Source organism: Thalia democratica, chromosome 9 (assembly GCF_965202585.1).
Source record: "Thalia democratica chromosome 9, ktThaDemo2.hap1.1, whole genome shotgun sequence".
Lineage (NCBI taxonomy): Eukaryota > Metazoa > Chordata > Thaliacea > Salpida > Salpidae > Thalia > Thalia democratica.
In genome coordinates, this window is record NC_139173.1 from 34,746,964 (window position 1) to 34,774,417 (window position 27,454).

Consider the following 27,454-nt stretch of genomic DNA (forward strand, 5'->3'; position numbering starts at 1 on the left):
ATGGAGGAAGATAATTTTTGTGGGTACAACAACGCGAATTTCAAATCGGCCCTGGACTTTCAGAAAACGTACGAGCCCAGGAGTTACGTTTTCTCCCCGGATGAGGACCCTTGGCAGGAGAGGAAATTGATTCCGTTGCTCCACATTAAAGCCTGGGCTGACCAACACCTAAATGTGACTAGAGGCCTAATTTCAAATGGTTAGTTTTTTTTAATTAACCAGTAAATTTTCTACGCCTAATTTTAACCTGAGTTTGAGATGTTGTTTTCTGAATATAACTGAAGGTAATTTTAAATTACTATTTTACTGTCAAGAAATTTAAGTTAAAAAATTTAAACATAAACTTTGAAATTATTAGTTATCTTAAACAACATTTTCACACACTTATCAGCTAATTTTTGTTTTAAAAGGCTATTGCTCCATATAATTTTTTAAAGTAAGTCACAACATTATATAGCAAGCTGCAAAGGGGAGAGTTTGAGACTGATATTTATATATACCATTAAAAAAAAACTAAATACTATTTAAATTTTTTTTTAATGTCTTAAGCTTTAATTTAACCCAGAAAAGATTAAGGTACCCTTGTAATTTATTTTTAAATAGTATTATTTGAATACCATAATTTTATACACTAGACAGTTTGGCCAGCCAGCTTAACTTAAGCCTGCAAAGCAAAAATATGTTGTTGCAATATTTTTTCAGCTAAAAAGTATATTTTTCAGGGTTGCCACACACTCAGGGAACTCAGGGAATCTCAGGGAATTTTCAAACTGTAGAAAATCTCAGGGAAACTCAGGGAATTTTGGCATTTTTCTTTTAACTCAGGGAAGTTTTGATTTTTTTTCTAAAATTCAGGGAAGTTTTTGAAAATTTCAGGGAAATTTTTTTCTAGATCTAGAATGAGGTTTAGTTAATCCAGTTTCAATATTTTGTTCAAAAGTAGTAATTTTTATTATTTAAGTGGTTATTTAGAATTTTTTTATCCTTGCGGCTAGTTCTTCAATATTCTTAGTATTAACATTGTAGTTATTTTAAGTTTTAAATTTATATTTACTTAAGTAAAATCAGACAGTTTAGAGAAATGAAAGTTGTTGTTAACTATTCATTGAAAAGTTCTAATAAACTTTTTATTTTTAGTTACTTATGTAGTTTAAAAAAACTATGTTGTACAAGATATGCCCAATATTTGGCATATCTTGAGCAACAGCGCTTTGCTAAAAATGTTCCAAATAAAGGTGATGCTTTGAGCAAGTTAGGAGAACAAAAAAGTAAACTTACAAAGCAACTCAAATGTTTGAATGAAGACTATGACAAATATACTGCAGATGCCAACAAACAGTCTGATTTAGAAGCAATGAAAGAATTATTAGCAAGAGGAATAGCTGCTAAGGACAACGCAAATAAACTTGAAAATAAAATTAAAACTATTGATTTAGAAATTGCATACTTAAAAAAACAGTATTAAGATTTTTTTATTAGGTAATGTGAAATTGTTTTAAAATCAAAATTATGTTTTCAGTTATTTAAAATAGATTGTGTATGAACATCTAAAAGACATAAAAAAAAATTTTAATTTTAGATTATTTTGCATCAGTTGTTAGGTATTAAGTTGTACTTTGATATGAGATATTTCTTTAGCTATTTTTTTAAACTTTCTTTTTGCAGGTTTTTTTACAATAATGTTAAGCTTTTAAGTTTTATTTACTGCATTCAGAACAGTTGCTAGGAAAGACATACAAGTCATAATGAAATTATTATGTATGCATTTAAGTGAGTTCTTCATGTGAAATTATTATTATAGTATAATTAAATTTTGTCAATTAAAATGTCAAACAAATTAAACTTTATTCTTTTATGTAGAAAGTTAACTAACAAGTTTACACAAAGTTGTGCAAAAATTTAGTTTTTAATTTTTAATTGGTTTAAACCTTTTAAGATTGAGTTTTTGAAAATAGTTTTTTTTCATAAATTTAATGCAGAAGCATACACATACAACCTTCCTTTTATTATTAAGGAAGAAAAATGAGAATGAGGTATTAATAATTTGTGTTAGAAGAGAAAAATTTTTTTTTAAGATTTGAAAAATACTCAGGGAAACTCAGGGAAATTTAAGGTTACTCAGGGAAATTTTTGGTCACCCAGGGAAGATTTTTTGGCTCAAAGAGTGGCAACCCTGTTTTTTGAAACAATAAAAATAAAGTTTTGTAGTAAAAATTTACAGTTAGGCTCTTTATTTCATAACTAACGACAGGCTGGCCAAAAAACTGAAAACCAGGAAAAACCTGGAATTTGAGGATTTAGGCTAAAGACCCTGGAATTTTGTCAATTTTAACATTTAAGTAGTAAAATTTATATTTGACACATAAATCTACAAACAAATAATTTTTCTTTTTTATCATCAAAAACAACTTTATTAAAAAACATATTTAAAGTAGCTTTACTGTATCTTTTCAATGTTGTTATACTACTCAGCACAGTTTTTAACCTTAAATTAAAAATAGACCAACAAAGGTGTCTTTCAAAAACCTGGAAAAAATTCAGAAAACCTGGAAAAAATTTGCCAAAAACATTTTACCACCCTGTAATAATTACTAAACTAATGGTTCATTATTACATTTTTTGTCACACTTTTGGCTAAAACAGTCAATTTAAATGATTGTTGTATTATTTTAAATACCTGTTTCCCACATAAATCTTTTTAAATGAATATTGGTCTGCTACTTGTAAAAGGTTGCAAACCATTTAGGTTTGCTTTTATAAAAAGCTTATATACTAACTTTTGTAAAAAAAAAGCTTTTAGACCCTTAATGTGGTCTTTATTTAAGCCATATTTCTAATTAAAAAATAGTTTTTAATATTTCCAAAATTATTGATTAAAACTGCTTAATTAAATTACATACTAGTTTAGTTGTGTAATTTTCTTAGTATATGTTTTAGCATAAGAATATTAATAAGTTATTTGTCAGTTTTAGTTATTAACAGTTTTTTAAAATATGTATTTTTTTATGTTGCATTTTTCATAACAAACAAAAAAACTTAAAAACTTTTATTACTTGTTCAGTAATACAGGGTTGCCAAAGAACCTGGATCCTGGAAAAACCTGGAATTTGACAATTTAGGCTAAAACGATCTGGAAAAACCAAGAAATTTAAACAAGTTTTAAATGTTTAATAGTACAATTTCGATTTGACTCACAAAATATATTGTTTAGATTAAAGTTTTTGTCATCACCAGATATTTTTTTATTTAAAGAAGCTTTACAATATTTTTTGAATGTTGTTAAACTAATTTTAACACAGTTATCTTAAACTTAATTTTAAACTTGATGTAGACCCTAAAATTTTTAAATTTAAAAACCTGAAAGAATTTTTTAGAACCTGGAGAAAATTTCCCAAAAACATTTGGCAATCCTGTTAATACTTAAATGAAGAGATTTTATAAAGTTTTTCTTAAAACTTTTCAAATACTTTTCAAATGATGTCATATTCTATAACTGACTTAAGAGAAGTTTTTAAAAAAAAATTGTTCTGTTTAAAACAACTTAAATTTATATAAACACAAATAAATAGTTTATTTTTTAAAGTATTAGTAGTTTTAAGTGTAAATTTAATATGTTGTTTGGTGAATTCCGTTTAAAAACAATATATTGAATTTACATGTAGGCATAATTAGAATGTTCTATTAAAAACAACTTGTTATCTATTAAATGTAAGCTTATTTGAAAGTACATGAACTCCATGTAAAAACAATTAACAAAAGTAATTAAACATGACTTCTTTTGACAAACTCTTGAAAAAATATTATAAGAATTATTTGAAAAGCTTGAAATACAATCTAAGCATAAGTATCTTGCATTAAGTTATCAAATAAATTGTTTTCAACGTCTAAGTTGATTTTAGATAATAAATCTACAAATTATTAAAACAAAAAAAAAACTTTTTTAGTTTTTTGCTATGGTTGTGTCCAATCAGCAAAACAATGCAGTATTAGAAAAAAAAATAAACACTTATTTTAATGCTTTTATGTAAGTTAACAATCAAATTTGAAATAATTTAAGTTATAATAAAAACACAATTTTTTTACAGACATTGAATTTATTTCTAAAAAAAACAAGCATAAGTTTCAACAACATCGAATATTTTTAAGAGTTATGTCTTATTGATTATAGATTATTTAATAATTAAATCAAGTTGTCTGTTATAGAAAAAAAAGTGAGCAGAAACCGCTTAGAAACTTTTATTGTAAATAATTTTTTTTATTTGGAAAGAATTTTTTTTTTTACAAAAAATTGTTATAACAGCAGAGAGACCAAATGAATTAATTAAGTACTCAGTGTTTAGAAGCTCTTGAAATAAACTTATATATCTAAAACATTTTTAATGTATAATACAATTTTTGTAAAAAGTTAAAAAAAAAACTAAAAAAAAGATAAGTTAGTTTTCAATTAAAGTTGTAAATACTCAATCATTTTTAATTATTAGTAATTTAAGGCCATAGGGGGGGTAAAACATGTTTTTTACAAGTTGATCTTATTTTAAAGAGTTTTTTCTAAGCTTGAAGATGCTTTTTATTGTTTTTAAAAATTCAAATTATTTTTTGAGATATGACTAGTCAAAGTCGGGCCGCATAATAGGTTCCCTATGGAAAGGGAAAACTAAAAAAGCAAAAAAAAGACTATTATATTTAAAATCTATCTCCTCCTACATTTTTCAATCAATGTTCTTCAAACTTTCACAGTCTAATCTTTATACAATAACAAAAAATCGTTACTTTGGAATTTAAAAAAATTTTGTAAAAATATTTTTTTTTGAAAAAAAAATACTTTTTTTAATTTTTGTGATAAAATTTTTATTTTTCTACATTATTAAAATTCTAAAGTAACGTTTTTTCCTTTTAATATAAGGAACATTTCCTGAAAATTTGAAGATAATTGCTTCAAAAATGAAGGAGGAGATAGATTTTTAGTGAATTTTTAAATTTCCAAGAAAATTGACCCCAAAAAATTTGCAGTCCATACGTTTGTATTGGAAACTTTTTACAAAAAATAAAATATCTCAAAAGTTAAATGATATTTTTAAATTCAACAAAAACAGGCTTGTAGTTTGTATTTGAAGCTTTCATATAAAAACCAAAGTTAATTTATGTAAAAAAAAATGTCTGACCCCCCCCTATGGCCTTAAATTAATTTTGTTTGAGAAAATTTGTTCAAAAAGCTCATGTATTAAAAAATATAGAATGAAATTAAATCAGCTGTATTTTGAAAAAAGTTTGTTTATAATATGACTAAATAAAGCTTTTGCTTCTAAATGAAAAAAAAAATATAATAACTACTTTTTACAAACTTTAAAAAATAACAATTAAAATTATCTGTATTCACATAGTTGCTACAAAGCAGTATGTACAACCTAACTTTGAAGAGATTCGTTTTAAGAAATGCAAATCTAAGTACTTACACTTACAAAGAATGAATCCACATCATTATCAAAACTTTAAATCAACAAACTGCAGGCCTCATTCAAAATTTAATTTTAGTTAGTTCATTACAAATTTGCCTTCAAAAATATTCCTTTAAAGTTTGGCCCAAAATGTTTTTATATTATTTTGGATTAATAAATTTAGAATATGTTAAAATAAGCTGTAAAATCCTCTAGTACTGAAAAAAAAGAAAAAAGGTATAATAAAACTTGTTATTTGCATTAGCAGTAGTCATAAAAATGTTTTTAAATACTTATTGCAACACTTACCTTTTATAACAATCTGAACAACACCAGCAAACCTAAACTTTTAAATAACATATCAAGTAACTGTCAAAACTTCTGAAAGTGGTAACTTGTTCTTAACCGTAAAAGAACATTAAAATATTTGTTTTTGATGCAAACAATATTTCCTATTTTCTTATTGTCCGTACCACAGTTAATATAAATAAATCAGAAAATAATGTATATATTACAAAGTAAATTTTGAAAAAGTAGTTTACTATAATAAAACTTGACGATTTCAAGATGCTCCACTAAACAAAATAACAAATAGTGTTTAAAATATACTAACAGTAATGTTGAAAAATAACAGTTATACTAGTACAAGTAATAGTAAAATATTGCTATAGATGTACCACCAATAAAAATAAAACAATACGTTTGTACTAGATGTTCCACTAAATACAATAACAAATAGTACTGTTTAAAAAATAATATTAACTACAAAAAATTTAAAAGTATTTCTTCCAGATGCACCCCAAGCACAATCACCACTTTACCCTAGCAAAAAATAAATTATTATAAACCTTTTATAATCTCTCACTTGACATTACAAAATAATATCTTTATAAATTATAGTTGTGAAAGTATCTGTAATAAAGCTTGTCATATCTTCCAGATGCACCACCAATAACTCCTACCCTGCGTTAAAATAATACACAAAATAATAGTAGTAACGTTTAATAAACAACTATGATAAAATTGGACTAAGTATAAAAAACACACATATTTACATGCACCTCAAAACACAATAACAAATGATGTATATAACAGTAATCTTAAAAAACATTTATATAACAACAATTTATTCATTCCAAATGCACCAATCACCCCTCCAACCCAATAGAGTCAAGATGATAATATTAATAATAAAAAAAAAAAAAATTAAATATAACATATATTTCAGATGCACCACAAAACAATAAGAAATAATCACAGTACAGCTGTACCACCAAGCACAACACCAAATAACATTTTATAATAAGATAAAAGTACTACTATAAAGTTATAATATAGTATAATAAGTTAAAATAAATAATAGTTTATTTTAATAAGTTGTAGTAAAATAATAATATTAATGTCAAAAAAACAATAATTAAATTTGTATTAAAAAAAAAATATATATTCAAGATCTACCACAAACACCTTAACAAAAGTATTTAAATCATAATAAACAATTAGAATAAATAATAAAACATATATTCCAGGTGTACCACCAATAAATCCACCCCAACATTATAATACCAGTAATAACAATATACTTATCCCAGTGTACTACCAATCACAATCACTACTTTACCCCAGCAAAAAAATAATAACAGCAATGTTATAAGTTACAATCATAACACCAATAACCACTCTCCAAGCGTATCAAATGCAATATTTTATTATTAATATTTTTAACAATAAGAATAATAAATTCCAGATGCACCACCAATAACCCCTCCCCAACCGCGTCAGAACCAATATTTTATTACTAATATTTTTAACAATAACAATAATATATTCCAGATGTACCACCAATAACCCCTCCCCAACCGCATCAAATGCAACATTTTATTACTAATATTTTAAACAATAATAATTATAAAAAAATTCCAGATGTACCACCAATAACCCCTCCCCAACAACATCAAATGCAACATTTTATCACTAATATTTTTAACAATAACAATAATAAATTCCAGATGCACCACCAATAACCCCTCCCCAACCGCGTCAGAGGCGCCCCACGGACCACCAGAACTTGCTGTCCGAGTTCGCCAACGAGGCCGACATCGAGCTGAAAAGACCCAGCCAGCTAGCCAAGCCCAACCCCCGGTTCAAGAACGCCAAGCTCAACTTGAACAGGAGGAACATAAAGCAGTCGCCTGTCAGTTTGGAAGTTCTAAAATTTATATTTTCAAATTTTTACAGCTAGTAGACACGCTTGTATTCCCGGATTTTAAGAATCTGGATAAGCGCATTCATTGTCACAGGGTTGGTATCAAACTCAAAGTTCATTTTTAACAGGAGAAACATAAAGCAGTTGCCTTTTAGTTTATCAAATAATTTTGATATTGGAACAAAAACTTTTTTTTTCTTTTGCCAATGGACACACTTATTTTCACGGGTTTTACAAATCTGGTCCATTGTCACATGGTTGATATTTAGGGTCACAGGGTTGTTAAATTAAAATTCAGCTTGAACAGGAGAAGCAGTCGCCTGTCAGTTTGTTTGTTTTTATTGTTTTTAAAAAAAAATTAAAACCTTAAAATTATAAAGGCATAAGGTTTAACACTCAAAGTTCAGCTTGAATATAATAACTATCAATTAGCCTTTAAATTTATTCTAGATTTTATAATTAATCAAAAAAATATTTTAAACTAGATTTCAATAGATGCATTTTTCTCCTAGATTTTAAGTAGTGTTTTATGCAAAATTTAGCTAGAACAGAAAATCAATAAGGCAATTTCCTCTAAGTTTATTTTTATGTTTTAATTAGTTTTATTAATTATTTTATTTATTATTTTTGGCCTTATGACAATAGATTCACATTTTCCTATTTTTTCAAATTTTGTTATTGGTTGTGCCAATCACTACTTTATGTCATGAAAAAACAATTATTTTAACACTAAAAACAACTCGACAATGTTAATAATTATTAATACATAAAACATAATTCTATTTGAATAAGGCTTGAAGATCTATTTTTTTTGTAAAACGACGTTGCCTTTGTGTAAATGAAATGTTTAATACATAAAAGCTGAAATCAGTTTTAACTAACTTTAAAAAGCATTACTCCTTTATGTAGATTGTGACGTATCAAAACAATATGTTTTTACAGAAAACCCCCCCTGCCTTAATGCCTTACATAAAAACTGAGCCGGGAACTTTTGTTGCGTCCACTTCGTCTCAAGGACAGCAAAGAGTAAGTTTGGTTTTTATTATGTTAATATTAAATTAAAAACTTTCATAAAAATAACATGTATATTCATTAAATTTTTATTTTACTTTAATAAAAGGTAGCTGTTGTTTTGCTGGTCAATTAATTAAAATTCATTTTATTATTGATTCACCTTTTTTTCATCAGATATTAATTCTGGTTTTAAATTTATTTATTTTGGAATCATATATTTAATTAATTTTTTTTTTCAAGAATATTGCAATTTAACCAATTTTTAAGTAGTTTATTTACAAATATCGAATATTATTGATTCAAGATCATCATCTAATAATCAGAATATTTAAACATTAATAAATGAATATTAAACGCCTAACTAAACAATATTAGTTTTAATTTATTTATATTTAAATTCATTTTAATCATTTTGTCTATCCATCCAGTACAGTTAAAAAAGTATTTTACATATTAAGCATAACTGCGGAGTCTGTTTAAGTTTAGTTGTATAAACAGGAAATTTTTCAAATATAATTCTTCCTTAACTAGTTAATTTATTATATTATAGAAATATACTTTATTTTTATTATCTTTCAGATGTACAACATTGAATCAGAATTTTTTTTTTGTTTTTTGTTTTTATTTTGTTTCAAAGATTCACTTTAACCAGTTGGTATAGTTTAAAAAGTTTTTGTTTGCAACATAATTGAAACGTTTTAATTACAATTACTTAGTTTGAAATAGTAAATTAATATTGTAAAGTATATTGATTGTTATAATTTTGTTTCAAATAAAGATTACCACCAACTGTATAAAAAAACAATTTGATTCTTTATAAATAAATTGGTTAAAATTGTACTTTTTGAAAATTCACTTAGAACTTTTTGTTTAAAGTTTTTTCACATTCAAACTTTTTTAATTATTATATTATATTGCAAACTAAAAAAAACTTAAAGACACAAACTGCTAAAACACATGTTTTTATTTTACGAAAAAAAAACATAAAAAATATTTTTTTTTAAATAAATCACTGTATAACTGCATATAGTTTTCCTTATATACAGGGTTGCCACTTTACCTGGAAAAACCTTGAAAAACCTGGAATTTGTGAATTTTTAAAAAACCTGGAAAAACCTGAAATTTTGATCGAAAAACCTGGAATTTTTAATAATTTTAACGTTTTCAGTAGTAAAATTTCAATTTGACCATTCAATTAAAAATTTACTTATACAGTTGTGCAGTAGGGTGCTTATAATTTTTATTATTATAGAAAAATGTTTATAAAAAAAGTTGTTTAAGAAAAAAACTGGAAATTCAATAAAAGTTACAAAAAGTGACAAAAATTAGATAAAATAAAGAAATTCCGCCATAAAACTTTCTTTGAATCGTTTGAAATTGTTCACAGTGCGTTTGTGTGACAATTAGCCACATTTGAAAAAAATTGAGCTTAAAATTCCAAGGTCGCAATATTCCGATCCCATACATTTTGCATTGGATTGGTTTTTAGAAAATCGGTTGGTGAAAATTTCTTCAAATCATCTAAAAATTTTTTACAGAGTGTTTTTATGATATTTCAGAAACATATGTTTTTTTCCAGCTGGAAAACTAAAAGTAGCTGTAAAAATAAGCACCCTGTTGTGCACTACTAAAGTATTGAGATTTAAAACTTCATGTTACTTTTTATTTTTTGGTTTCTTTTAATGTTAAAGTCTACTATGTATTAAAACCATAAAACTAATCATACTCATATTTAATTTAATTATTTCCAACAAATCTGTGCATAAGTGCACTAGGTTTCAATTATACATTTGTGTTTTACTAAAGTGTTGAAAGCTAAAATTTCATATTATTTTATTTTATTCATTATACATGTTTAGTTTCTCCTAATATTAAATTCTACCATGTATTTAAACCATAAAACTAACCATGTTGTTTGTTGTTTCTCGCGCGAAACAGAACAAAATGGTCGTTTTGAGATCGACCCCTCCCATCATAATTAAAACTGCGAGCGGCCTCATATGCAAAATTGAACCGGATCAGACGGTCGGACTCGTCGATCAAACTCAAGTCGGTTTGTTCATAGTAAAGTGGAAGAAAAAAGATAATTTTATTTAAGTTTTTTTAGTGGCAAACAGCAAGATACTGGTAAATTGTTTTTAGCAGCACAATGATATCTGTGTTGGAAATAATGCAAGATTACAAAAAAAATTTGATAGCAAGTGTTACAAAAAATTGTGTGAATTTTCAAGTAAACAGTGGGTTTGAAATATTTTATGAGTTTTAGCAACAAAACTTGAGATTCCAAGTTTGACGGTTTGGAAAAGGCCCGAACGGTGTTTTTTTTAATTCTGTATCTTGTCATCTTATTTAAAACCAGTTAAAACACTTACATTTTTTTTGTCCAGGTAGATGGAAGATTTGGTTTTGTTCTAACAAAAATTAATTTTCTATTAAGTAGTGTATATTTAAGTTTATATACTAGAAAACTTAAATACTAATTATATACTACTTGGAAACTTGGTCATTTATCAAGATTGAGATAGTAAGTAAATAGAATAATTAAGCATTAATCTGTAGTAAAGAATTATTTAACATTAAAATTCACACTTTTATGAAAAAAACTGATATTTACACATATGTTGTAAAAAAAAAAAGTGACGAATTAGGAAGTTCAATAACAGCCAAACTAGGATTGTAAATTGTTTTATAAAGCATTTTTATTTCAGCCGTACACCAATAACGAGTAAGAAAATTCAATCACATTCAAACTAAGACTATTATAATATAAATTTGTACATTATTGTATTAAGTATTTTTATTAACAGTTCAATTACTATCTAGTACTATTATACGATAAGTTTATAAGTTATTCCGTAAATAATTTTTATTAACAGTTCAATTACTAACTAGTACTATTATAAGATAAGTTTATAAATTATTCTATTAAGTATTTCTGTTGACAGTTCACTTACCAACTAGTACCATTATAAGATACATTTATAAATTATTCCATAAATAATTTTTATTAACAGTACTATTATAAGATAAGTTTATAAATTATTCTATTAAGTATTTTTGTTGACAGTTCACTTACCAACTAGTACCATTATAAGATACATTTATAGATTATACCATAAATATTTTTTATTAACAGTTATCTAACCAACTAGTACTATTACAAGATAAATTTGTACATTATTCTGTATTTTTCAATCCACAGCACAACAATGGCAATCTGGACAATTCAGTCAGCAACCAACTAGTGCCAGTGCCTTCTTCCTCTACGCAGTTGGCTACCCCGAATAGCAGTTGCAAGCCTAAAAGACCCAAAGTTTGTTTTGTTTCAACGTTTAAATAGTGTTTGATTATTTTAATTGGAAATACAAAATTCTTCGCGGTTATAAAAGTTGGTTTAAGAACATATCAAGTCAAATAAGTTTGTTGTAAGCGATTTTTCAAGCCGCCTAAAAGACCCAGAGTATGTTTTGTGTTAACTTCAAATAATTTATTTAGTTCAAATTTGGTTAGTTATATAAAACTCTATCAAATTGTACAGGTCAGCCAATTTAAAAATGTTTAAATTCAATTTAATTTGTTTTAAATAATTTTCAAGCAGTGCTTATAAATGAATGAATAATAAAATAATAACAAAATTTGAAAAAAAATCATAATTCCGTAAAATGAGTGAATCTACCAGCAGATGTATTATGACGTCATAATAAACCGATTCTTCTGTGTGAATCAGTCCTCAGGCTATTTATGTTGGTCAAATGTTAAAAATTAAGTTGAGCATATGTTTTTGTTAAAAGTAATCTTTAAGGGTTACATGATAATTCAATTTCGGACAATTCAAATTCTTAGAAAAAAATTGGAACGGCCACAAATAAAAAAGTAATGTATATTTGCAAAAAATAAAAAATGCGTATGTAGATCTCTTAATAATATCTTCCAGCTACTTTTACATTTTTCAAAAAATAAAATATTTCTTAATATATGGCTTAAATAAAGTAAAAAACATAGTTATTATTAGTATTTATAAAATATTTTGAATTTTTTTTTTTCTTGAAAAAAGAAAAAAGTAGCTTGTAGATATTATTGAGATCTACATACATATTTTTTATTTTTTGCAAATATACATTACTTTTTTTGAATTGTCGGAATTTTAATTGTCTGAATTTGAATAGTCTTGCACCCATCTTTAAGTGTTGGGATTCTATGCAGATTCTATGTGTAGTTCAGCGGCGCAGCAGTGGTAAAAACCAAACAATTATTTTTACAAATTTAAATTCTCAAATAAAATCCTTCAAATACATGTTTTTTGTTGTTTGTTGAGCAGAAAATTCTCGTGAATGCCTCCATAGTGAATGGAGTGCCAGTTTTGGATGGGAGTTTTGTTCCAATTTATACTTTTACAGATACGCCTTCCATAAAAAAAGTTAGTTGCATCAAACTGTACCAGAGGCGCACCTAAAAAATAAAAAAACTTATAACATTATATGACTGTTGAAATCGTTAGTTTTAAAATAATAAAAACAAGTTATACAGTATCCTTCTTTTATTGTACCGATATATGTTTCTGTGTGTTAACGAATTAACACACTTCAACTGGGTTCTGTAAAAAAATAATACTGAAAATAAAAAGAATAGAAGCGAATTACTACATATTTTTAAACATATGTCGGTACAATAAAAGAAGGATGCTGTATAATTTGTTTTTCTTATACATTCCAGTGAACTTGTTTCACTAGGATTTTTTTAACATCACTTAAATTTATATTTTGAATAGTCAGTTTTGAAATATATTTTTGTTAACAAACGAACAGTTATAATCGTAGTATTTTTATGATGCTAAATTAACTTTTTTTAATATCAAATTGAAATGAATAAATTTTCGCACACCTAACAAGTCAATGGTCAGTACAATTAACAACCAAATAATGAAACATACAGGCTTTGAGTAATTTTTTCGACAAAATGTATTGCTACAATAGAACAAAAATATATTAAAATAACTGCACTTTTTATGAAAGTGTAGTGAAAACTCAGTTTTAAAACTTTTGTTTTACATGAATAAAAGTAACTATAAAAATAAAAATGTTTATAAATTCATAACATTAATTTTCGCATTATCATTAGTTATTTTACATAAGTTTTTCTACATAAATTCAAATGTTTTAGATAAGCGTTAGTTGTCATTAAATTTATTTATATATGTGTGTTTTTAATTTAGGTTTTCATATTTTCATAACTTTTATATACCTATTTCTTATATAAATTTAAATGAAAAATTGTGATTTTACTGAAATTTATAATATTTTTTTCTACATATATTGAAATGCAGACATTGTGATAGTTTTACATTTGTAACTTTTTTAAATTCAAATGAAAAGTTGTGATTTTACTGAAATTTATTACTTTTATTTTCTACATATATTGAAATACAGACATTGTGATAGTTATTACATTTGTAACTTTTTTAAATTCAAATGTAAATCATGTAATACTTACTGCATCTCTTTCACAAAATTTTATATTTTATAAATAAATATGTTTTAATTTATGTAGAATTTAAAATTTAAACTTTTATACTCACTAAACCTAAATCATATAAGTTCAAATTTTTATGTTTTTGTAAATTTATAAATATATATTTTTTTACAGAAGTTAAAACGCAGATATTGTGATACAATTTCTATTTTAATAATTTTAGTTATTTTTAATATTTCTACAGAAGTTGAAAAATATAAACATTGTAATACTTACTAAACCTATTTCACAGAATTTTTAATGTTTGTCATAAATTAGTAGTTTTTTTAATTTTATACAGTAATTCAAATGTTTATACTTTTATAAGTTTATACCATATATATATATATATATATATATATATATATGGTTTTTTGAAGAAATTCAAATACAAATAATGTGAGACTTAGTACTTAATATAAATTTAAGTTTTAATATATTTTTAAATTCATAGTTTTTATTCATACAGAAATTCCAATGTAAAAATTGTAATATTACTAATAATATTTTTATAATTTTATATGTTTAGTTTATAAAAATTCAAATGCAGACATTGTGGAATGTACTATTTATATTTTTATTATTTTTTTTTTTTTGCAGAAATTCAAATGCAGGTATTGTGATACCTACTACACTTCCATTTCTTACTGCAAGAACCACGCTAAAAAAGTTCACAAAACAAGATCTGCGCGATTGTTAAATGTTAGTATTTAATCAATACATGTATATTTAATTATTAACATTTAAATTTTTATACAAATTAGTATTTAAATGAATTCATGTAAAAATAATCAAAATAAGCATTTAATTTTTTTTATAAATTAGTATCTAAATGAATTCATGTATAAATAATGAAAATAAACATTTGAATTTTTATATAAATTAGTATTTAAATGAATCGATGTATAAATGATGAAAATAAACATTTTGTTTTTTTACAAAGTAGTATTTAAATAATTTCATGTACAAATTATGAAAATAAACATTTAATTTTTTTATTAAAGTAAGATTTAAATAATTTCCTGTATAAATAATGAAAATAAATATTTATTTGTTTTTTTTAATTATTATTTAAACAATTTATTTTATAAGTAATGAAAACAATCATTTATTTTTTTTTATAAGTAGTATTTAAATAAATTAATGTACAAATAATTCAGAATACAAAATTTAAAAATATTACTGTAAGGTAGTATTAAATTAATTTCTGTATGATATATCAGCTTATTCTGTCTATAGATAAAATTCTTTTTTCCAAGATTAAAATTATTATTATTATTATGTTGTTTATTGTGCAATGTTGGACTCAGGCATCAAAACCTGAGCCACTTAAACAGGACACACAAAAAGAGAAAAAGAAAATAACTTATATTCTAAACTTAAAGATAAATTATAGATATATATATATATATAAACATAATTTAAATGACAACACAAAGTTAAACACAATATGATATACAAATGAACTAAATTAAAAATTCAATTCAAAAAATTCAAAAAACTCAAACTTATATATCACTTAGTACACACAACATAGAAGTTTGTCTAAAATCATCGCTTATAAAAGAAAAATCATAATTACAAAATAAATAAGTAAACTAATAGTTTGTAGGGGAGAGGCGTAGGGAAACGAATATTTTTTCTTTTGTTTATAGTGGAAAATTAGTGAATTTTACTGGTATTTATTGTATTTAAATCAAATCTTTTTAGCTTTTAACGAAATTGTTCTATCCCCTCACAAGATACTATATCCTGAGGTAGTCTGTTCCACATAGCTTTTGCTCTGTAAAAAAATGCGCCTTGCCACTGACTGTTTTGAAAATCATGTTTACATTTTATTTTCAAATTATTTCCTCTTAGTTGATATTTATTTTGGGAAAATATGAATTCATTAAAAAATGAACTGAAAAAAATGGCTTCATTATAGAACTCAATAATTAATCAAACAATTTTTCGCTCAATTAGCTTGTCAACGTGAATAAATGTTCAATTTACTTTTGATATTATTTATTTGTTTTTACTGGCGAGTTAACTTTGCGAAGTATTGTTAATGAAATACATTTTTGAAAAAGAATGTTTATCTAAGAAAGATTTTTTATCTAATGTAATAGTATCTTGTTTTTTATTGTATTTGAGTTGTTTGATTAGAAGGAAGATTAATTTTTGCACTGAAAATTGGTACTTTACAAAACTTCATAATTATGTCATAATGTTTTTTGCATAAGTTTTGTATTAATATCAAGCAAAGTATTGACATTAATTGAATAAAACAAGTTATTTTTATGCAAAAAAATGACAAAATTAATAAAAGCAAGCTAAATGATTAAAACAAGTAAATGTTATGTTAAATTGAAATAAAAAAACAAACTTTACAAAAACGAGAGAATTAAAACGAGAGTGTCTTCAAATTTCAGGAGTGTTATGTGGTGGTCAGCGATGCGGAACTGGAATCATCCAATCAGCAGCTCGCGATCGAACCTCCGCAGAAAATTCTCGCCTTGCCGCCGCCTAGTGGCAGAAGCTTGAGAAAGGTTTGCTTTGTTATTATTTAATAAATAATGTAGAAAAGTTACAACTTTTTTGTTTTAATAATAAATTATCTTGAACTTGAACAAAACTAATCTATTGTTTAACTTTTATTGCGTTACGCCGTTTCTCTGCATAGCAGTTCATTCAAAAACTGAAAAAAAAAAGTTATACAGAGCGATGAATTAAAAAATAAAAAAAACACTTTAAAATATAATTAAAATATGAGTTACCATTAACATGTTGTTTATAGAAATTAAATTAAAATAAAATTTGGGTAAGTTTAATTTGAGTATTCTGTTACCTATACGTTATCTAAATCCATCTTAATAAAGAAAAATAAAATTAGTTCGTATAAAGCTAAAACAATTTTTACCCAAAAGCCTCAAATAAGTTAGTATAATTCCTATATCCTCACCAACGACTGATAACTCTGTCTTTTTCTGCTGTTTTACCCGAAAACTTGAACTATATATGTGTATTTTTTATATTGAAAAATAATGAGATAGTTTTATTGGTCATGCTAACTTCGGTCTGCTTTGTAATTTTTATTCTGTATGATTTTTATAAATTCCTCTATAAGATTATATGAAATTTATTGTTTCTAATTCTATAAATATGTTTTTTTTTTAAGTTGTTTATATAGTTAATTGCCTTAACTAAAAAAGAATGCAGTTTAATATTTTATTTTGCTTGAAGAGGCCGCAATTTTTGCCACCGAAACCGGTCGTGAACAAAACATTTAATTTGCACAACTCTACCCAAAGTTTAAATAAAAATGTGTAGAGTTTTGCTGACAGAAATAAATAATTTATGAAACAGAGAAGCCATGCCACAGCTGATGGTAGCCAACCGGCTCTTTTGCCACCAAAAAAATCCAAGGTTAGTTTTTAACATTTTTAATATAACTTGGATATTTATGAAGTTGCAACCCATTTTTCAACTATGATAAATATATAGTTATATGGATAAAGTTATTAATAGTTTAAGTTTTTTTAAATTTAACGACACCTTGTTGGTGTCTGGAAGTGAAAAAAAATCTTGAATAAATGTAAAATTTTGTAAAATAATGAAATGTTTTTTGCGAAAAGTTAAAAACTTTAATACCAAGTACTTACAGAAAATAAGTCGTAACAAAAATAAACTGGCATTATATTATATTTATTTTACGGAGAAAAAGATCGTAACATAAATAAACTGGCATTATATATTTTTTAAATATTTTATTTACAGAGAAAAAGTCGTAACAAAAATAAACCGACATTATATTTTTTTTAAATATTTTATTCACAGAGAAAAAGTCATAACAAAAATAAACCGACATTATATTTTTTTTAAATATTTTATTCACAGAGAAAAAGTCGTAACAAAAATAAACTGGCATTATATTATATTATATTTAAATATTTTTTTTACAGAGAAAAAGTCGCGCCATCAATCAACTGGCGTTGCCGGCTCCCGAGACACCTAGTGAGGAAAAATGGGTACGTTTGATGAAATAATAAACAAATAAACTATTTTTATAATATTTTGAATAATCGTTTTGTTATTTAGAACAAACATTTGTAATGCAATCATACTATTGAAAACAAATTTGATGGGTAGTTTTGTATATACTACTAAAAGTTAACAATGAACGTAAGATCAGCTTCAAGTTTAGAAAAAATTTTAAGACGCCTAGTGAGGTAAAATGGGTACGTTTGATAAAATTGAATATTAAAATAAACAATAATCGGTTCCAGGTTTATAAACAAGTTTTGTTCAAATTGAATTCACTTTTAATAAATATACAGGGAAGACGTCTAGCCTGAAAATATAAGTTTAGGAGAAAAACAGTTTAAGCAATTTTAGATGTCAAGTTATGAGTTCTAAACTAGATAAGAAACATATTAAAAAAGTTGTGTTGTATTTAAGTTTTTATTTTTAAAAAAATTCATTTTAAGTAGCATTACAGTATTTTTTCAGTAAATCAAATACATTTTTAAATCTTACACTTAATTTTATAGTAGAATGAAACAAGGAAACTTTTGATTTTGAAAATATGGAAGTAAATTAGATAATAAGAACTTAAATTTTTACAAACCACTTGCCATAATATCATATTATTTCCTATATAATATGTTATAAAAAATAGTTTACAAAATATTATTTCTTGTATATGCTTATATGATGTTAATAATAATTGTTTATATAATTTTATGTACCAATAAATTGCTAATAACAAAACTTTATTCATTTAAACGGTTTATTGAGCAATGCTTTCAAAATTTAACTAATTTCCTTGTCAAAACAAATTTAATCAAACAAAATACTAAAGAATCAATCAATATAAAACTAATCAAATTAATCATGAAAACTAAAATAGATAATTTGAACAAAAATGGACTATTTAAAAATGTTAAATCAAAAATAACGAAAAAAGTATTCAAGAACATACTGAAAACTTGCTCACAAAGCAAAGTATTCAAACAAATAGATGGACTATCTATGGGATCGCCATTGGCCCCCCTTTTGGCCAATTGGTTCGTTAGCAAATTAAAAACAGTGAAAGTGTTAAGCTGGAAGAGAACAGATTTACTACCTCAATTTACAAGAAACCATCAAACACAAATGTTCTATTAAATTTTCATTCTTGTACTCCGCAATTATGGAAGAAAAATTTGATTAGACAATTGTTCGTCAGAAACAAAAGATTAGTGTCAGAAGAACTACAGAACCTAGAAACAAATAGAATAAAGAATCTTCTTTTGAGAAACGGTTATCCGATTAATTTCATAAACAATGAAATAGAAAAAATTCAAAAATTAGAAGATAAGCCACAAATTTCTAAACAACAGTATTTAACAGTTCCTTATATAAAAAAGATTTCAGAAAAACTCAGCAGAAGTATAACAAAAAATTTGGAAACAATTGGAATTGATATCAAAGTAGCTTTCAGAACATCTAAAGTTGGAAACTACTTTTCATTGAAAGAAAAGATCAACAAACTCTACAGAAATTGCATCGTTTATAAGTTTCCATGTCCAGGTGACCTGGATACCCAATATATTGAAGAAACGGAGCGACAACTGTTCGTCAGAATTAAAGAACATACAAAACCTACAAATAGCGCAGTTTTTCACATATAGAACATGTAGAATCTGTCAGAATCATAATGATATTTTTAATTGTTTTGAGGTAATTAAATTTTGTAAAAATATAAATATTTTACTTGCAGTAGAGGCTATTATGATTAAAAACTTAAACCTAAACTTGATCACAAACTAGGTCCTGAAAAAGGATCTAGAATTACACTTAACATTTTTAAATAGTCCATTTTTGTTCTAACTATCTATTTTAGTTTTTAAGATTAATTTGATTAGTTTTATATTGATTGCTTCTTTAGTTTACTCGTATTTTGTTTAATTAATTAATTTTTGTGAGTATTTATTTTATTTTGACAAGGAAATTAGTTAAATTTTGAAAGCATTGCTCAATAAACCGTTTAAATGAAAAAAGTTTTGTTATTAGCAATTAATTGGTACATAAAATCATGTAAACACCTTTCGCTATAATTGTTTATATAATATTACATACAATACGATAAAGCTCATTGTACACTATTATTATTATATATACATCTTTAATAAGTAAAAAGCATTTATATAATGTTATTTGTTGCACATAGTTAAACCACTGAATATATATATAGTTGCTTTTATAGTATTTTATTAAATAAGTATTGTTTACATAATTTATAAAAAAAATTTACTAAATAATGAAATTTTATATGTAGTTAGATCACAGAAAATATAAAATGTGCTAAAAAGTTTTGATTTTTTTGTACATTGTTTAAAAACAAAAATTTACTTTACGTTATTTATTCAAATATAAATATTGAAATTTTGTATGTAGTTAGATCACTGAAAATATAAAATGTGCTAAAATGTTTTGAACTTTTTTTGTACATTGTTTAAAAACAAAAAAATATGTTATTTGTTCAAATGTTTATATTAGAATTATTATATGCAGTTAGAACACTGGAAGTGCAAGATGTGCGCTAGAGTTTACAAGGGGAAGCGGAACATGAAGAAGCACTTCAGGCATCACCACGGAGACCTGCCCAGGCTCTGCCCCGACGTTAGTTTGTTACGTCATAATCTTGTTAATTGTTACGTCATAATAAGTTCTAAAGTTGTCAATAAGTCATAGTATTTCAAGTTGTTTTTTAATGTTATTTCAATATTACATCTCCCCAGACTCTGCCCCGACGTTAGTTTGTTACGTTATAATCTTGTTAATTGTTACGTCATAATAAGTTCTAAAGTTGTCATTAAGTCATAGTATTTCAAGTTGTTTTTAAATGTTATTTCAATATTACATCTCCCCAGACTCTGCCCCGACGTTAGTTAGGTTTAGTTTGTTACGTCATAATGTTATAAGTTGTTTGTTATTTCGTCACGATGTTAGTTTACTACCAAAAATCTCCTGAAGTTAGTTTAGACCAGTGTTTCCCAAACTTTTATTCAAAAGCCTCCTTTAAAGAAATAAAAAAAGTTATGGCCCTCTCCAACGCGATTTTTCATAAATCTACTGTTAAAATCAGCCAAAGACCTTTTTTTTTGTCATTAACATCGTCATCAGCTCAAGAGTATCTAGTGTAAGTTTCAAACTATTGCCTTGTGGACCCATTACTGCCCATGGCCCCAAAGGAGGCCACTCGGCATACTTTGGAAAACCCTGGTTTAGATGTTTTGGTGATATTGTTACGTCATAATTATGTATGTGTTTGGTGAGCCCTGAATTAGTTTGTAATTTTTAGATCATAGTGTGACTCTACGTTAGTTTGTTATTACAACACAAAGCGATTCCATGTTGGTTTTTGTTACGTCATAATATCACTCATTGACAGTTGGTTGTTACGTCGTAAGCCGACGTTAGTTTACATATAGTCACCAATCGTTGTTTTATTTTTTTTTATATTGACAAGTGCAATGACACTGTAAAAAAATATTTCTAAAAAGTCTGATGACATTTAGTATTTCCAACAAATGAGTAATTAGTTTGTGTCAATACTAATTAAGGGTTTAGAATCAACATTTTTTTTAGATCTTTTATTAAATTCATGTGATAATATATTTTCAATTTCATATGAATTGTGTGATAAAGGAAAAGTTTTATTTTCAAAATGATGCAGGATTTGTTGACAAAATGTAATTTTTAGTTAAGTAACAAAAATAAATGACAAATGTAATTTATTATTAAGTCTAATGGTTGCTGAATAAAAAACATTTTTAAAAATAATGCTTATCGTGTAATTAAATACACTTAACTTATTTTTATGGTTTCTTTTTTTTTTGTTGTTAATATGCATTTTGTTATTTTTTCAGTATTTTTTTTATTATTATAAATTTATTTTATTTTCTATTTTATAATTTTTCAGGCCGATTTCGCAGACTTGACGTTCGGCCAGGCTGCTGAAAACCTCAAGTTCGAAATTTCTTTGAGAAAGGTGAGAAATTGTTACGAAATATAAAATAATGATTTTAATGGTAAAACATTTTTAAAAAGAGAAGCCAGTTAGTTACATATTGTATTTCGTTGAGAAAGGCAGAAATTAACAATACGAAATATTATTTAAATATTATTTAAATAGGATAAAAACATAATTTTTTTGATAAGTAGAAAGCTAGTTACGCATTGTACAATAGTTTAAGCGTAAAAATTTTGGAGATATTAATGTTTAAAATTATTTGTCTGATGAAATATCTAAATCAGCAATTTGAAAATTAGTTGTTCTTAATTAAACACCTTTAATTTTGAAAAGATGCCTTCATGTTTTAATAGCTTTTTTTTTTGAAATCTATTTGTAAATGAACAAAATATTTCGTTTTTATTTAAACTAAATTAGTATAAAAAAGTAAAGTTTAAAGACTAAATACATCCATTTAATATTTACAAAAACATCTTAGAGATTTTTTATATAAAAGTTTAAACATAAATCACTTATTTTTAAAAAAATGTTGATTTTATTGTTATTAGCAAGCTTATTTTGACGATGTGCTAAATGAAATTAATCAATAAACTTTTTTAAAATGAGTGATTACTGTTTTAAAATTTTTAGTAAAAACCATTTAATATTTACCAAAACCAAAGATTTCATATTGTTTTTAAATTTAACTGTTTTCAATTATGGCACTAATTCCAAAATTTTCATTAGTATTTAAATTCTTAAAATAAATTTGAAAAATATAAGTGCAAAATTTGGGTAGAATGAAAAAAAAAAATTCATAAAAAATAACAGCATACAAAAAGTATTGTTATTTCGATTCATAAAAAATGCAAAGTTAAACAAAATTTTTATAGCTGAAGAATAATCTGTTATTTATAACTTTATTTTATTGAATAAATTACCAAAGAGCAAATAAAATCAGAACTTTTACGATAAATCTTGAACTTGCTCAAATTATTAAAAAAAATTTCAGGGCAAAGTTCTTGCGGTAAAGCTGGAACCCAACAGAAACTACGAAGCTGCAACCAATAGCAACCAAGTAGCTTTCCCTAGCAACCAAACTGCAACCCTTAGCAACCAAGCAAGTGTCCCTAGCAACCAAATTAGTGTCCCTAGCAACCAAATGCCAGCCCCAACAGTTGAGGTTGAATTGGAGCGACCTGACACTAGTAATCTGCCATCTAGTGGTCAGTATAATGTTTTATTATTTATTTCCTATTTTCAATTATTAAATAAAATATAAAGTTATTTATTTGCTATTTTAACTATAATATATTAATAAAAATTTACAGAAATTTATTTGCTGTATTCAACTAGAATATATTAATAAATTAACAGATTTTTATTTGCTATTTTCAACTAGAATGTATTGATAGAAATTTACAGATTTTTATTTGCTATTTTAACTAGAATATATTGATAATTTGAAGATATTTATTTTCCAATTTCAACTGGAATATATTAATAAAATATACAGATTTTTATTTGCTAATTTCAATTAAAATTTGTAAATAAAATTAACAGATTTTTATTTTCTATTTTCAACTAGAATATATAAATAAAATTTGCATATTTTTATTTGCTATTTTAACTAGAATATATTAATAAAATTTACAGATATCAATTTGCAGTTTTCAACTAGAATATTTAAATAAAATTTACATATTTTTATTTGCTATTTTTAACTAGAATATATAAATAAAATTTACAAATTTTTATTTGCTATTTTAACTATAATTTATTAAAAAAGTTTACAGATATTTATTTGCTATTTTCAACCAGAATATATTAATAAAATTTACAGATTTTTATTTGCTATATTAACTAGAATATATAAATAAAATTTACAGATATTTGTTTGCTATTTTCAACTAGAATATATAAAAAAAAAATGCAGATTTTTATTTGCTATTTTCAACTAGAATATATTAATAAAGTCTACAAATTTTTATTTTCTGTTTTCAACTAGAATATTTAAATAATATTTACAGATTTTTATTTGCTATTTTCAACTAGAATATATAAATAAAATTTGCATATTTTTATTTGCTATTTTAACTAGAATATATTAATAAAATTTAAAGATATTTATTTGTCATTTTCAACCAGAATATATAAAAAAAATTACAGATTTTTATTTGCTATTTTAAATAAAATATATTAATAAAATTTACAGATTTTAATTTGCTGTTTTCAACTAGAATATTTAAATAAAATTTACAGATTTTAATTATGTATTTAAATTAGAATATATTAATAAAATATACAATTTTTGATTTGCTATTTCCTACTAAAATAAATATTAAACATTTTTATTTGCTGTTTTCAACTAGAATATTTAAATAACATTTACAAAATGTAACATTTGAAAAATGTAACATTTAAAAAAAAAGTTATTTGTTTCATTTAAACTAGTTCAGAAAAATTTCGGTAAAAAGGTTTTGACCGCAAGGTGGAGTAATATAGTAATTGAAATATTAAAGTATAGTTTTCTATCAAATCATTGTTGAGTCTGCTGCTTTTAATAAACTAAAAAAAAAACTTTTTGTAAGATAACTTAAGTTGGCTATATTATAAAGAAAAATTCCGAATAAACTTAACAAGTTAAACAACAAAAATTGAAAGCAAAAGGAGTTTTTAATAACTCATAATTAATTCTAACCACTCAGCAATTTAAAAAATCTTTTCAATATTTACTTATTATTAACCATCTCCTACATTCCACAAGCCAGTCACACAGTACTTATTTGTTAGTCAACCTTGATTAAATTAAACTTGGAACAAAAATTTTAATATGCAATACCATATTTAACCAAGTTTACATCATAAAGAAGTTGTAAATATCACGAATTTTTATTTCGTATTTTATTTAAAGTCTGTTTCAACTTTTTAACATTTTAAGTTGTTAATAATTTTTCTCAATCACTGCAAGCTTATACAAAATTTATGTGTTGAATTAAATATTATTCTTACTTTAAATGATATTAGTTAATATGGAACAAAACCACTAACATGCAATACCATACTTGAACGAATTTACATCAAAAAAAAATTACAGATAAAATAGTTTAATTTTTTTTATGTTTTTTAGATGAAACGAGCGACGAAATGAAAAGTTTGTCGGATTTGAAGAAAAAGCAAAGAAAAACGATAAACAAATAAAACTGATGTTTTTGTGAGTTGTCAGCTTGTTTTTTGTAAGTGTGTTAATTTTAAAAGTTGTTAGGAAATATAAAAAACAAATTTTGTGTCAAAATAAGGTTAGTAACAGACAATAGTAAAAGAGAACTAACAATGTCGTTTTGTAATTTGTGGTGTATATAAATGTTCACTTTTATAAAATAAAAATACCAAAAAACCTGGAAAAACCTGAAATTATAAGCAACTTTTACATGTTATGTATTAAAATATAAATTTGAAACAAAAATCTATAGCATAAATAATCTTTTTTGTCGTCATTAATTTTTTTATAAAAAAACAAATTTAAATAAGCTTGTAATATTTTTTTAATGTTGTTATACTGTTTAACACAGTTTTTTACCTTAAACATAGTTTAAAACTACAAATAGTCCCTAAGACGTCTAATTTTGAAACTTGGAGAAATTTTTAAAACCTGGAGAAAATATTTAATAACCCTGAATTATAGAGTTTCTTTATTTTTAAGTTTAACTGTTTTAAAAAATTAAAAAAAAACTATAAGTTATGTTGCAAAAGTGTTTTTAGCGTACAAAAACTCAATAGTTTGCAAAGTAATGAATTTACAGTCATGATCTTTTTATTTTTTATTAAACAAAAAACTATTTGATCTGCTATTTTTGATTTGATGATAATTTTATAATTTTTTTTTAATTTGTATCGTTTAAGATTAATAGGTATGTTTATAATATTCAGGGTTGCCACACACTCAGGGAACTCAGGGAATCTCAGGGAATTTTCAAACTGTAAAAATCTCAGGAAAACTCAGGGAATCTCAGGGAAATTCAGGGAATTTTGGCATTTTTCTTTTAACTCAGGGAAACTCAGGGAAGTTTTGATTTTTTCTCTAAATTTCAGGGAAGTTTTTGAAAATCTCAGGGAAATTTTTTTCTAGATCTAGAATGAGGTTTAGTTAATCCAGTTTCAATATTTTGTTCAAAAGTAGTAATTTTTATTATTTAAGTGGTTATTTAGAATTTTTTTAGCCTTGCGGCTAGTTCTTCAATATTTTTAGTATTAACATTGTAATTTTTTTAAGTTTTAAATTTATTTTTACTTAAGTAAAATCATATTATAAAATCATAAATAATATTATAGTATTATAGTTAAATTTTGTCAATTAAAATGTCAAACAAATTAAACTTTATTCTTTTATGTAGAAAGTTAACTAACAAGTTTACACAAAGTTGTGCAAAAATTTAGTTTTTAATTATTAATTGGTTTAAACCTTTTAAGATTGAGTTTTTGAAAACAGTTTCTTTCATAAATTTAATGCAGAAGCATACACATACAACCTTCCTTTTATTATTAAAGAAGAAAAATGAGAATGAGGTATTAATAATTTGTGTTAGAAAGGAAATTTTTTTTTTTAAGATTTGAAAAATATTCAGGGAAACTCAGGGAAATTTAAGGTTACTCAGGGAAATTTTTGGTCACTCAGGGAAGATTTTTTGGCTCAAAGAGTGGCAACCCTGAATATTACAAACACAAGTAAAAAACTTTATCGGACTAAAATAATTTTCTTATACGTTTTTAAGATTTTGTTTTTAAATTAAAGGCATAATTTTTTTTTATCTGCCTTAAAAAATTATATAAAAAAATTTAAATCATAAAGTAAATAAACAATTTTATTAAAAAAAAAATTAATTATTTTAAAGCTAACTTAAATGCGTATTACTGTGTAATTTTAATTTTTTTAGATTGAGAAGTACTTTTAATGAAAATTTAAGTGTTTTTAAATTTAAAGGCTAGTGTATAAAATATTTTAACTATTTTTGTAATAAAAAAATATAATAAACTTTAAAATTAATATTCAGTTCATTTCAAACTCAATGCCAAGTAAATAATGCTTTTTAAATTTATAACCAAACAGTGTATTAACTTTAGTAATTAATATTTAAACAACATTTGTCTAAATAAGATGAAAAATACTAATTAAATTGTATTTTCACAGATTGAAAGGAATTTACAGCGATTGTGAATTATTTTAGTGGAAATTTGTTAGCCAATTTATTTAAATTATTTATAAGTTCCTTTTGCTTTTTTGTTTTCATCGCAAATAAATTACTCGGTGAAAAA

General features: G+C 24.5%; 1 protein-coding gene across 1 annotated transcript; it reads left to right on the top strand.

The window, feature by feature from the left end:
- LOC145845225 (uncharacterized) lies at window positions 1–27,454 on the top strand. The gene is made up of 13 exons (XM_082952648.1): window positions 1–199; window positions 7,445–7,629; window positions 8,584–8,667; window positions 11,858–11,968; window positions 14,764–14,865; window positions 16,578–16,694; window positions 17,512–17,571; window positions 18,108–18,173; window positions 20,701–20,808; window positions 22,112–22,180; window positions 23,154–23,367; window positions 25,272–25,355; window positions 27,330–27,454. Exons 1-12 carry the CDS (start codon window positions 1–3, stop codon window positions 25,340–25,342), a joined length of 1,386 nt encoding a protein of 461 aa, XP_082808774.1. The 3' UTR covers window positions 25,343–25,355; window positions 27,330–27,454.